Source organism: Agelaius phoeniceus, chromosome 24 (assembly GCF_051311805.1).
Source record: "Agelaius phoeniceus isolate bAgePho1 chromosome 24, bAgePho1.hap1, whole genome shotgun sequence".
Taxonomy (NCBI): domain Eukaryota; kingdom Metazoa; phylum Chordata; class Aves; order Passeriformes; family Icteridae; genus Agelaius; species Agelaius phoeniceus.
The window spans coordinates 580152-593901 of record NC_135288.1 but is presented as its reverse complement, the minus strand read 5'-3'; the positions used below and the strand labels follow the sequence as shown (position 1 = coordinate 593901).

General features: G+C 46.6%; 1 protein-coding gene and 1 long non-coding RNA gene across 3 annotated transcripts; both read right to left on the bottom strand.

Annotated features, from left to right (window-relative positions):
- Positions 1 to 3673: 3673 nt before the first annotated feature.
- On the bottom strand, positions 3674 to 4737 carry ZBTB40 (zinc finger and BTB domain containing 40). The gene is given in 4 exon segments (XM_077190344.1): positions 3674 to 3899; positions 3901 to 4223; positions 4225 to 4418; positions 4731 to 4737. Coding segments are annotated over 4 exon segments (750 nt in total).
- A 304-nt stretch (positions 4738 to 5041) lies between these two features.
- Positions 5042 to 13280, bottom strand: LOC129129838 (uncharacterized). Of its 2 annotated transcripts, XR_008535481.2 has the most exons (4): positions 13141 to 13280; positions 7382 to 7566; positions 7120 to 7287; positions 5042 to 6478 (listed from the first exon to the last, which is right to left on the bottom strand). It is a non-coding gene; the product is annotated as an uncharacterized LOC129129838 (long non-coding RNA). The 2 variants fall into 2 exon arrangements; XR_013185153.1 differs by having other exon boundaries at positions 5042 to 7287.
- Between the last annotated feature and the right edge of the window lie 470 nt (positions 13281 to 13750).

The window sequence follows — 13750 nt, the reverse complement described above, 5'->3', positions numbered from 1 at the left end:
ACATCAGCAAAGCTCTTCTACGCTTCCCTAAATTACTGCAATTTCAGTCTTGTTCTCGTTTCCAAGCAGGTTTCATCCAAGCCAAAACCAAATTAGATAGGAATAGTTTATGTGAAATATACAGAGAAAGTAAAAAACAGAATCAACCCCAAAAATCACATCTCCTTAAAGTGAAAAGCAATTCATCTGCATTTTTCAGTCTGGGGAGCAGAACGGAATATCAAACTCAGAGAGAAGCAACAGTTCTCACAAAAGCCAGCCCCGCACCACAAACTTTGTTGGGGAAAAACCTCACAACCAAATGAGTCTCCACTGGAGGTAGGAGGAAATAGGCAGGAACAGAGTGCTGCACAGAACAAGATACCATGCAGGGATGAGTTCACCAGCAAAGGAAAATAAATAGAGAGGCATCCAAGGCCAAATTCCACTAAAACCACAGGAGCCTGAACACCAGGACAGCCTTGGTGCCAACAGGCAGTCTGACAAAACTCCCCTAAACTTCTATGCTGCCCAGGCTTTACCTCCCAAAATGATTGATGCTTTCCTAGAGATCAGCTGCTTCCAAAAGGCTCCCGAGAGAATACTCCCGCTGAATGGGAGATCTCCCCTGCAGGAGGGCAAGCACACCCAGCAAGAATGACTTTTAAAGAGAAGACATGCTTTTACTTGCCCCAAGGCACTCAGACTTCAAACAAATGACTAGCAAAAGAATACAAAGAAAGGGAGGGGGGAAAAAATGAGAGAAGAAAAATCCACTGACATCTACCACCGGCACAACCTCAGCCTGAGTTACACATCCCAGTTCAGCTCTTTGGAGCTGAACTTGCACTTCAAGCATGACTTTAAAAATACACTGCTGTGGTTCCCCCCAAAGGAAACACCAGGCTCTTGTGGGGAAAAGCTGCTCTGTGTGCTGAAAACAGACTCAGTGCTAAGGTCCACAGGTCCTGCTGGTCCCAGAGGGGAGCTTGGAGAGGGACAGGTCTGGCTGAGCCCTTGCTTATAACAGGCTGCAGCCTGTTCTTCCACTGCCTGGGGCTGACACTTCATGCTTGTCACAGTTGAAAAGTGATTTTTCAGGAAGCCTTAAAGAAAATCCATTTTTCATTTATTCAGCACTTATTTATAGCTGCAGAAAAATTGTCCGGCTACCACTCTGCGGTCAGACACCCAAACTGGCTCTGAGCTCCACAACCTCTCCCTTGGCTCCTGCTGTAACAGCTCATTTGGGAGCACAAAAGGCTAGGAATGGATCTGTAAACCTTCCCTAATGGGTCTGAAGTGGTGAAGGAACACGAAACGGCAGCGACAGCAAAGCAATAGCAACAGGGCTGTTGTGCAGTGCTGATGCTGCAGCACACCTGCCTGGGCACTCCGCCAGCACAGCTCTGCCCAGCCACCAGCAGTAAGGGGAGGCAGGAACAGGGACAGGGCCGGCTGGCATGGGGACATGAAGCTGCCAGATCCCTTCTGGCAGCACCGATCCACACTGCACAGCGCCCACCCCAGTGCGGCTCCATTCGTAAAAGTGCACAACAGGTAAAACCCTAAACCTGACACACTTATCTGATCATGGTGAAAAACAAACATACAAAAATCTAATCCTTCTCTGAGAAGGCACTCGGAGGTGCTTGTCTGCCCAGCTGGGCTTGTGCTTGCTACTACAAATATGGATTAGGACCCACACCTCTCTCCTAAAACCCCTAATATGTTATATTCCACAACATCAGGAGAACCAGCTGCTTAGGGAACATGAGCTTCCCTTCATGAACATTTAAGGGCTCAGCAGAAAACAATCCTGCACTCCCCAACTCAAGGGAATTCTCCTCCCTGCTGTCACAAGTTTGGGGTTTTTTTTCTAATAAAGATGTGGTCTTGGGCTTTTATAAGCAGAATGCCACAATCATAAAAACATATCATGTCCTGTGATCACACACTGCTACTGGAGGGACTTTAATCCAGACAGCTTCCAGCCAGCAACCACATGGGAACTTAGAGAGCATGGCAACCCCCAGCCTACAGAACAGCACTGCTCCAAAGGTTGAATAACCAGGGAACCATGGTAAAGTGAAACAGTAATACTTTTTCCCCTTCAGAAAGGCATGCAGGACAGTTCATGCAGCTTGGTAGAAAAATGCTCTACCAGAAATGGCTGGGCTGAGAACAGCAAGCACAGTCCCATCCTTGCTCTACACTGGCTACAGCTTTTCTGCAGACCCTGCCACTGCACAGCAGTGTGCAGCCAGCACGAGTGCCCACCTAGACTCACCACAATCATTCACAAGCTCTGTGTCCTCCTGCTCCACTGTCAGACCAGTACAGACATCAGACATCACATTCGGCTTCTGTGTTGCCCTCGAGCTGGGACAATGAGTGGCATCTGGCTACCACAGCTCAGAGCCCAGAGAACCACTCAGCATACGTCCAGCTCAGTTAACCCCTCCAACAGGAATCAAGCATAGTTTACCAACTCTGACTGCTCTTAAATCAGCACACTGGCAGGAGAAGCACCACGGGGCAGCTCCCAGCTCCCCCTGTCACACCCTGTCCCACTCCTCCCTCAGCAGCTCTGCCGTACAGAGAGCAGCAGATGCTTCACAGCAAGACAGTGTCGAGGGCTCAGGATATCTATTTTAGGATCTCATATGTCAGCCATTTACAAGTCGATACAATTCCTGAAGCAAATGCCAAAAACAGGAGAAGAGAAATCTGTGCTGGAGCTCTCCTACAACACAAGGATGTCTTCAGGGCAGGACATACTTCTTTACCTGCATGCCTGAGCAACCTGCATTTACAGACGCTTCTCTCAGGTGAGCACATGTTGCCCTTCAAACAACCAGGCAGCAGTTTCCCATGAAACAATTTCCTAAACAAGGCACAAAATATTACAGCCCTTCGCAGGGTGAAGAAAAAACTTTCATGATTTATGGACGTAAACACACCTACCTCCTTTTGAGAGGCATCAATTTCTCTGCACTCTTTGAGTCTTTTCAGCACAGCCTGGGCATCAGAAAGAGTCTCAGAGAAAACATTTTCAGATCAAACAAAGAAATCCATTTTATAGTTTTGCTCTCTGCTGCTGTGCGAGAGAAACAAGGTTAGTTATTTGCTAATTGAATGGATTTGCAGAAAGCATGATGTGATTGAAAGGCATCGGTTTGTAACCAGCACATTGGCTATAAAAGGAAAACTGTGACTTATAAATCCCTTCTGAAGACATGACACAGCCTGGAGGGAAAACCAACAGTTTATTTAACACCAGTTATAAATGGAACATTTATTTTAAACCCAGTACAGCCTCTGTTTTCCTCCCATCCTGAATAGGAGTTTAAAGGATAAGGTAGTATTAGCAAGCAACTCTGTTCACTTGCTGTTAGACAGATTGTCTAATCAGCCCTATGTCCTGCAGTAACACAGATCACACTGCGTGGCAATCACATGCCCGGCCAATAAAAGTTTTGCTCACTACAGCTCTGGCAAAGCAATGAGCATGAAGCAACTACAAAAGCCAAAGGAAGAAAATCTCTGCAGAACAGGAGGATACGTTGCGGTTTCTCCCAACCCAGGACAAACTAAAAAGATTAAACAGAGAGTAAAAATTACCCCAAAACAGGCAAATGTGAGCCAACGTGTTGCAAATAAGAGGTAATGGTGTGTCCAGACCCATGACATCTCACCTAAATCCCTTGATCGCCTTTCCCCCTCTGGCAGCTCAGCAAGCTCCTCTTCCATACCAGCCACTCCACTCAGCATGGGCAGGCTGGTCAGGGCCAGAGCCTGAATCCTCCCGGAGGGACCTGCACTCACTTGACATTGTGTCCTGATGAACCCAGGTATGATTCACGGTAAGTTCCTAGCCAGGAGGAGAAACACCTGCTTCCATTTCTGCTTCTACAGGGTAAAGAAGAAACTCTCTGAATGAGGATAATAAATGTTCTTTCTTCATCAGGTCTTCCAGACTGGGGCAGGTAATTAGCTTCAGCTTGGTTTCCAGATGAATCTGCTTCCTGGCTGAAGATTCCTTTTACTACCTGGTCCTGAGCAGAACAACTTATGAGATCCCTGAGGAGGTTTTTGCAACTAACAGCCACATCAAACATCTGCAGACTATCTGCCACAGAGATTACTTTGGTGAAATTGTGTTTCCTCAGTGGGAGTTTGCCATTGTACGTAATCTCAAGTAAGAGTGGAAACTCCTAAGGTGTTACCACAGAAGCATCAGTTGGAGATGGTGTCTGTGCTGTCCAACACGGATTTAAACAGCAGGCTGGCAGGAGCCAAAACCACCTTGTGCATTCTAAAATGCACATTCCCAATGAAGATGGTGCAGTCACAGAAGGACTGCTCCTTGCAGAGAGTGTACAACCAGGGCAGCAACTCCAGCCATAACTGGGAAGCTCCTACTGGCCTCCTTTTGCCTTGGTCTCACACTGCTTTTACAAAGCTCAAATAATGAAAAGGAAATGGATCCCGGTAGCACTTCTCTCTACAAGACAGAAAGAAAGAGTAAGAAAATGACTTTTCAGTTTACACGTTTTAGTAGTTTACGATGCTTCAATTCTTTGGTAACAGCAAGATCCTCATTCTGAACTCACACTCCTCAAATTCAGCAACTTACTCTGACACCTGAAGAGTCTAGATAGTGTTCAAACCTAAATGAGCAGATATGGACTGGGTACTGAGTCCCAGGAGCTATAAAAAAGGAGTAGAGTCTCCCTGATGTGCCATACGTCTCATGGAGGTGTGAGTGAGTGCCCATCAGATCAGGCACCGCAGTGCCAGGCTGTGCCTGCAGCCAGGGGCTGGAGCTGATGCTGAATTCAGCAGCTGGTTTCTGAAAGGGCAGGCAGGGAAGCTGTTGCGGTGCGTGTCAGACCGCCAGTGTTTCCTGACCCAGCTAGCAGTGGAGCGTCTGGAGACGGGTCAGCAACAACACCGCCAGGGATCTGCGGGGCACATGGGGAAACCCTCTGGTCTCGGGAGCTCGACGATGGTGTGGTCAAGTGGCACAGCAACAAAGAAGGGACAGGTACAGCTGAAATGCCAAAACTGAAGATATTTATTAAATAAATAAAAGGGCGTAAACATGGGTGCAAAACAAAACATAAAAAGGCTACTTCAGAAGACATCGAAGTGAGGCCAACATGCATATATATAGTCTCTCATAGAATGTAGACTCTCAGAATGTTCTAGAAGCCTTCTGGCTAATCATGGGCTGTTGATCTGCATGGCCACTCCCAACTGGTCCCAGAGTCCTTTGCAAGTCCTTTTCTCCTCACCATAAGCTGCTTGGATGTCATCAGTTGTGGCTTCTTCTTTCTTGAGGCTTGATGGTGGGGTGTGGCTGTGTGGCCAGTCCCTAGCCCATCCCTTCCAGGACAAACTTGCACAACTCCTCCCTCTTCTTTCATTTAAAATAAAAAGTATAACAGTCTTATTTTAACTAAAATGACACTCTACTTAATGGACTTTATAATCCATTTAACTAAACTTGAGAACAAAAATACATTGAATACTGTAAATAAAGTTTACAACTAAACAGGTGGGTTCATGCTGCAAAGTTAAATAAATAAACAAATGGGTCAACTGGCCTAACTCCGAGGGTCACCCTCATAATTAAACAGGAAATAACAGCAATCTCGGCAACAAACAAATTATAATTATATATATATAATTATAACAAAATTATAAGTATAAATAAATAAATAAATAAATAAATATAAATTATTATTATATTCCTGAATTATAACAAAAATCAGGAACTGCCAATTAACTATAATAGGAAAGTGGGGGTAGGGTTGAGGGCTGACAGAAAGCAGTTAGGGAAGAATGGCCAATCTTCCCTAATGGCAGATTAGGGATGGCAGATTCCATCTCCCATTCCATTCTCAGGGTCAGTGGGTTCAGGGACATGGGGGGCATAATGGCATAATGCAAAAACTGGGAAAGGAAGTCTGTTAAATATTGCAAAATCAAAACTAAAATTTAAATTATTACCTTATTGAAATGAAAAATAATCTCTTAGCATCCCAACCATGTAACAAAACAACAACACAATAAATGCATCTCAAAAGAAATCAATTAAATTTAAGAAAAATTCTAGAGGGGAGTGGGGTTGATTATTTTGATCTTAAAGTGTTGATGTAATGGTTTTAGGGTCTTCTTTGGCAGCTTTTAAAAGGAAAGCAAGACTTAAAATTGAAAGGTTACATCCCCTCTCTCCTCTGCTGATCCTCACGAAACCTCGCTCCCGAGTACCAAAGCCCGCGGTGTTCTAGGGCCTCACATTGGGAGTCTCTCTGAGCTGTCCTCAATACCCCATGTTCACTGGGGGGCAGCGCTCTTCAGTCGGGTACCCGCATCCTCCACCACGTGTTGCAGCCCGTCTCCAGCCACTCCACTGCTAGCCGGGTCAGAGAGATCACTGGCAGTCGGACACGTGCCGCAATAGGAAGTAGGGCATGAAGACCTGTTCAGACTACAGAGGAGAATCTGAGGTGTTAGTTTGAAGCTGCAAAGCACTAAGTGATTTGGGACCAGTTCATTTTCTCCCCCAAATCACTGGTAAGATGAGCAGGGTCATGTGAACATTAGAGACAGGACTCTGCTTGCATCCCAGGGCCTTCAGCACACCATGGTCTCAGCTCATTGATTTATGAGTCTTTTCCCCTAAAATGTAATTTCTGGGAGAAGTCCATAAACCTAATCCCATCTACCGGAGCCCCTCTTTAACCTCTATGCCTCCCCAACCCACTGCAGGAGGGAGGAGAGATAGGACATCTGCTAATAGAATTTTTATCATTGGGTCATCTGGAGTTTTTATCTAAGATAGACAAGATAAAGATATTACTGCCTTACTGCCTTGTCCACACACTAGGATGCCTAACAAGTGGCATGTTAGGCAAAAGGGAACAGTATAAGCATTAGAGAAAGAGCCCGTGGATGGACACGAATAACATGATCTTCAACGTTTAACATCTTTGCACTCAGCTTCCTGCTTTCTTGTAGGTAACAGGACTAGTATAGTCTATCACCAGGGTACGAGCTTTAACAGCCACTGTACATACACCAATCTCAAAGCTCTGCCTCGCATGAAATCAGGCTCAGAGGCTCTCCCACCTTGTACCAAATCACATCATAAGCAGATGCTGGGTGCAGGCTGAGCTGACATCTCACTTCTTGAAGGCACCAACTCCTCTGGAGCTCAGCTTTTGTGGGAAGCAGGACTTCCTGTCCACAGGCAGGCAGGACCTCAGCTGTCCTTCTGCATGGCACTGCTTTTGGTGGCTGTAGAAAGACAGAGAATAGAAGAATAGAAGAGAGTAGAGACATCACCTCATCCCAGACCTACAGAAGGCTGAACAACAATGTTGGTAGATACCAGAAATGCAGGAGGGCTCTCCTGTGCAGCCAAGAGCTCCCTCAGGCTTTAAAGATGAAGTGCTATGAAACTTGTTTTTCCAGCACTGGGAGAAGATCATAGATGGCTTTGACATCACCTCAATGCAGAGGTGTTATGCTCCTCAGTACTTCTGAAGCAAGAGCACAGGGCTGGTGAGTCCTTCTCTGTAAGGCAGAAAAAACCGTGCGGGTTGATAGCCCACCCTCCTGCCCCGGCCCCAACAAGCCAGAACTTCTTCAGGCACATCACTATCAAAGGCTGGCTGATCTGCAGCTCATCTTTCCAAGTACCAGATCCACCCCCTCCCCCCTGTACAGGGCCAACCACCTGTACTTCCAGTCGATCCAACATGCAGGCTCTGCTCTCCTCCCACACCATTTTAAACCACAAGGAACCAAGCTGCCATCAGCAGAGTTGCTGCTGGTCGTGGGAGAAGAGACAAACCCGATTCTTTTGCCAGACTCCATGTAATAGCGGTTTTAGTCCACCCACTCCTTCCTCAGAGGATTTCAACTGGAAGTCCTTCAGCTGAGTTGAAACTGAGTCTGCTGGTTAAATAATAATAGCTACGGCTCTTCCTACAAAATGATAAGCAGGAGAAATCGATGTCCTGGAAGAGACATCTGCTCACTTTTCCATGAACAGCCTCCTGCATGAAACTTATTGCTTGCACCGTGGCAAGCTGGAGGAAGCAGCAGCACTGTCTGCTCCCTCTATTCCTGGCAGGAATATAGAAGACATATTTGCTCATGAGAGCTCAAAACAGTGAAGCTCTAAGCAGCCTACCAGCATGTCCCCTTCTTCATTACAGCAACTCGGAGTATTGGAAAATGTGTCCTGAGTAATTAGCACAGACATATTTGTTTAAATACATTTTATTTCTTTATTTATAGGAACCCAAACCATCCAGTACCATCAAAGAGAACAGACATTTATAACAAGGGGTGTTGGCCAAGACCAGCCCTAAGGCATTTGCACCCTATTCAGAGGACCCAAGAGCCAGAGGGGACCACCATCAGCAATCTGATTGCTCATCCATCATTGCCTCACAGATTTCCAGGCTCAGTAACTTGGGTTTGACTAATGTCTCTCTTCCAGTAAGAAGCTCAGTCATGATAACTGGTTTTTAAGTGCAGTATCCTCCACCATCACACAGTTAAATTTTGTGTGACTATGTCTCCTAGCCATCCACTAGATTACTTTTGGGAGATTTGGCTGGGGAACTGGGCAGAACTGGGAATCTCTCTCTGAGAGCAGGTAACTGGTACTTCAGCAGCGATGAGTGCTGACAGAGCCTGCACTGTCTTCCTCTGCCAACACCAGTGGTAGGAAAAAGCCAATTGTCACTTCTTCAGCTTAAAGCGGCTTCTCTGACTCCTCTTGGGAGTCAGCCCCACTGGGGACTTCAAACTTAAGGTAAAACATGGCTTAAGCAGACTGTTCCTGGGTTGTCTCACACATTAGCCACATGAGAACTGCCCTCTTCCAAAATACCACTCACTGGAGTCAGAAAGGGGACAAAGGAGACAGGGCATTTGCCCAATAGAGCTGCACAACAGGCCTTGCAAAATTAATCCTTTGAGGGGACATCTTAAGCCTCATTCCTGTCAGTTTTCCAGGGGAAGCACCAAGGTGGCTTAGGAGTTTTCCTTCCACTGACTTCCAATGAAACTGCAAGATCAATCCATTTAAGCCAAAATTTCAACAGTGCCTACAATTTCTAAGGCTCTACTTGACAACTTTTTGATAAATATCTCTTTGTCACCCTTAAGCAACAGTTGTCATCTGCGACTGCTCTCAGGACGCCCACTTCAGCAAAGATGACTCTTTTCCTTCTGAACCGCAGAAGTACTGGAGGTCCAGAACGTGTCTGCAGAAAACATCACCCTCTACTGTGCAGTTTCAGCTCTTTATGCTTTTTTTCCACTTATTTCTGTCCTCCCACACCTCCACAGTTTGAGGCTATCATGTTGTTTTCTTTAAACTACATTAGAACAGGAAAAAGATCTCTCAATAGCAATGACCTTTCTTTTTTGGGGGAAGTTGAAGGAAGAATGAAAGAGGAAATTCTATCCACAACTGAAAAGTGTGCCCAAATTAAATCACTTCTCTTCATTATTCATATAATTACTTGCATCTAGATCCAACAGACTCAAAAGCCATGCACATCACCAGGTTCATCAAAAGATAACTGAAATTTAGGACCAAGCACTTTAGCAATCAGACTCTACAGAGACAGGGGCTCCAAAGGTGCACGGACGACACACCATCCCACCCTCACAGTTTCTGCTGCCACTTTACCCGCACCTTCAGAACATCCATCACAAGGCACAGAAAGAACTGTAATGCCTCTAAAGTTTAAGCAAAAGGATTCTGTATATCCCTTGCTATATAATTAAGGATTTTTACAAGGTGTGTCAACATAGCTGCTGTCATTAGTAATGTAACAAAAGCTCTTCCTGTATCCATCTCAGTGACTAGCTTGAGGATGTATTCCATGCCTGAAATTCTCACCAGAGATGCACATGGAGTAGGCTTTTTGTAGCTTTAAAAAAAAAAAAAAAAAAAAAAAAAAAACAAACCCCAAAAAAACAAAACAAAACAAAACAAAAACCAAAAAAAAAGTTAAAAATCCAACACCTATTGCCTCACTGCCAAAGGATGAAGCTGTCCAAGCATACTAGTTCTGTGTGGCACAGACCCACAGCCTAGTGCTCTGCTGCAGCCATGCAGAGACAGGGAACCTGCAGTGCTCACATGGATAATAGAGCTATATAAAATCATCCTGCACACCCAGTGCAAAACTATAAGACAGGGAGTCCTATGCAAGATCTAAAAAGCTAAAACTAAGAAGGCAGGGGAAAAAAGTGGACAGAAAGAGATAAGCAAAATGGAAGTATCCAGCTTTTCTGTCCCCACTTAATGCCACTTCTGTTGGAGCTGATCAGAGGGGCTCACAGGAGCACTCCCACAACCCTCCTGTTCCCCACACTCAGCTCTCTGCTTGGGGAGCTAAAATCCGAAGTGGTCATTGCAGGAGAGTGTTTGCCAGCCCAGGAAGGCTCCCTGCCCGGTGAGAAGAGCTCACCATATCCCAGCCCATTTGCACTCAATCAAAGTCTCATTTCACAATCCTCACGGAAATCAGTGAACGAAGTAGGATAGAAAGCTGGGATACATCTCTTGTGTTGCTCAGGCCTGCAGTCCCTTGGGCATGACAGTGGCCTCGGAGTGAGGGGGCAATGTTCTATTTTTAGCTCTGGGGAGTTAAGAGCAGAGACAGCCTTAAATCACGATCTGAATACTTTCTGCGGCTGTTTACCAGTTTCCTGTTTTCTTGTTACCAAGATGATGATCTTACACTGAGGGTTATTAGAAAGCCAGAAAATCAAGGACTGCAATTCAATTTTCTTACCTCTCCCACAAAAAGTAATTCAGCCTTTGAAGTGCTGAAAGAGGCTGAGGGGTCATTAATTGTCTCTGGGGTGCTCCAAAGGGGCAGAGCAGGCAGCTCACCCAGAGGATAATGTGAAATCCAGCACAAGGAACCAGGGCACACCAATTTGTTTTTCAGTCTATTTTGATGCAGTTCAGAGCATCAGTGCAGACTAGTAACAGAGGAAAATAAGCAACACTTTGACTAAATTCAGCACTCCACAGTCTCTAAAGGCAGCAGAATATACCACTCAAACCCCACACATTTTGGCTGTCTGCACTGATGAATAGATCAAAAAACAAACAGCTCTTCTACAACTCTTAAAGGCAAATTTTCTTCAAACCAAGAACTGCGCCAAAAAGCAAGCAAAATCATGCAGTGGGAAACCTGCACAAACCCAAAGAAACAGCCAGTTTGCTCCAGTCACTGCTCAGCCATGGATCACCGTGCCCAAGAACACCAAAAGTGCTAATTATATTTTGCAGGTTCCCTTAACATCCTCAAAAAACAAAAGCTGGGCATCTGAACTGCTTTTTGTAAGGTAGGTTTACGTCACAGATGATGGTGTGTTGCAATTGCTTAGTGACTTATTAAGAAAAACAAAGTTTTTGACCAGTTTTTTGTGACCCATTTTGCATCAGCAGAAGTACAGGAGCCATTTGTTCCCACAGCCAAGGGCTGACATGGCTCTTTGCCACCCCTAAGGTGCCTTGATGCAAAGGCCTTTAAAATTATACTTCTCAGGCATGGTTACCCCAAAATGGATCTGATTCCCCCAGACTTCTTTTTAAGTACACAGGATTACTGGGAGCTGAGTCTATCAAGATACCTGGACTTCCACCACTGCCACCTCCTGCATCAGGCTGTCAAGAGAGGCACCTCCTCAGCCCCAAAACTCCACTAAGACAAAAGGACTTTCAACAACTCTTCGAACATGAGTGCAGATGCTCCAAAACAGCAGAGGAAGATTGTGAAAGCCAAGTAGGGTTTGCCCACAAAGCCAACATGCCTCCTCCATCTCCTGGAATAATTTTATAACTGCTGAGCTGATTTTTGAGGGACAACATGGACACTTTGGGCACCTTCTTTAAGTGGTATGTCCAGGAAGTTACAATACAGTGGAAAGAGAGAAAACAAGAGTGAATAAGTAGGGCACGGAGGCTGGGAAAGGACCTCTCTGTTCTGGTCCATATTTCAACAAGTTGTTCCTGCACCATTCTGTCTTTGAACCAGGATGTAAACTCAAATTCCTCTTCCAACACAAGGCACTTGGCATATCTTAACCAGAACCCTGCAGAACCCTTCTGCCTTATGCTATGTATAGCCCATAAATCAGGTGTGTCAGCCTTCCTGACCAGCACAGTAGAGGAAACTGCCCCCAAGCCTCACCTCACTGCAGCTTCTCCCTCTGCATGGAGGACGTGGGTCCTGGTCAGGACCCCCCACAGCACCTCTCTGTAACATATCTCGCCTGCCCTGGGGACAGGGACAGCCCCGAGGCTCTCTTCTCCCTGCTCCCCTGCAGCAGCTCAATTGAGCTGGAGATCACAGAGGAAACCAAATGAGACTCCTCATTTTTTTGGTCTAGTGAAAAAAAAATGTTCCTTTGTCTCTTGACAGGTCAGTCTTGATGGATAATCTCAGAAAACAGATGTGATCAGTGGTCCAAAGCAAGGAGAGGAATCTACTGTGACCAAAGGACAAGATAAAACTTCCATGCACACCTTTAAAAAACTTCCTGGAGGGTCACACCTGCCTAAGCAGGGGCACAACCCTAATGCACAGGTAATATAACACCTTTGGAGGGTAATGGAACCCAGCAGACAGGCTTTGGCTCACTGGTAGAGACAAAATTTCAGAGGAAACATCTTTTATGTGTAGGTTTCGAAAGGAAAGGCTCCTGCCACAAGGCAACGATGGCAGACGGGACATGGGCAGTGTTTAAAATGAGAAGGACGGCGTTTCATGGGCACTCGAGGAGCTCCTACAAGGCTGACTTCGATTTAACATGGGTAGAGTGTGGGGGTCCCCGCACCCGGCCAGGTTGAAGACAGAGGCATCCTTCGGCTCCCCTCAACCTCCTGAGAGGCTTCGCAGGGGCTGGTCCCTCTCTGCTGGGTGGGGGAGCCACCACCCGTCCCGTCCCCCGGCTCCCCGGCACGAGGCGAAGCGCCCCATCCCCTCCGAGGCGGAGTAGCGAGGGGTGGCTGGAGCCGGGACAGCCAGGCGGCGTCAGGGGGGAGCCAAGCCGCCCCGACCCCCCGGTGCCGAGCGGGCCTGGCCGGCTCCGCCATGGTTTTACCTTTACTGGGCACGGCGCGGCAGGCACGGCGCGGCGGACACGGCGGGCGGCGGCGGCAGCGGGAACAATAAAGCTTCGACAGCCGTCCCTGTCCAGCCCGCTCCCCCCTCACGGCGCCGCCATCTTAGGGCCGCGGCAGCGCCTGTCGCCGCCTCCGTCCTGCTGTCTTCCAGTCGAATTTTATGTCCCCTGGCTGAATTTTCTCATCTTTTGTAAACGTAACTGATGTAGTCAGATAGCTTCTACAACAGAAGTTGCTTAATGAAGAATATAACTCTTTGTTTCGAGCACTGCGCAAGGTCACATCACCGAAATTAAATATGCATTAGGTAGGCGGAGAATATATGTTAGATAGGCAGGTTCGTCTGAATGTTACTGCATAAAAGATACGGCTTTTCACCCCTTGGTGTACGTGATTTGTGGAAACTCTACCTTACACCATGTGCAGATTAAACGATGTCTCCTTTCTGAACTAGACGTGGTGTCTGTGTTTTGGGAGCTCTTTAACCCGGAAATACTACCCCCCGTCCCCGGGCAGCCCTGAGGGACCCACTGGCTAAGGTGACTGCTGTCCACCCCCACCTCGTGCCCGCACGACTCTGCCGCCGTC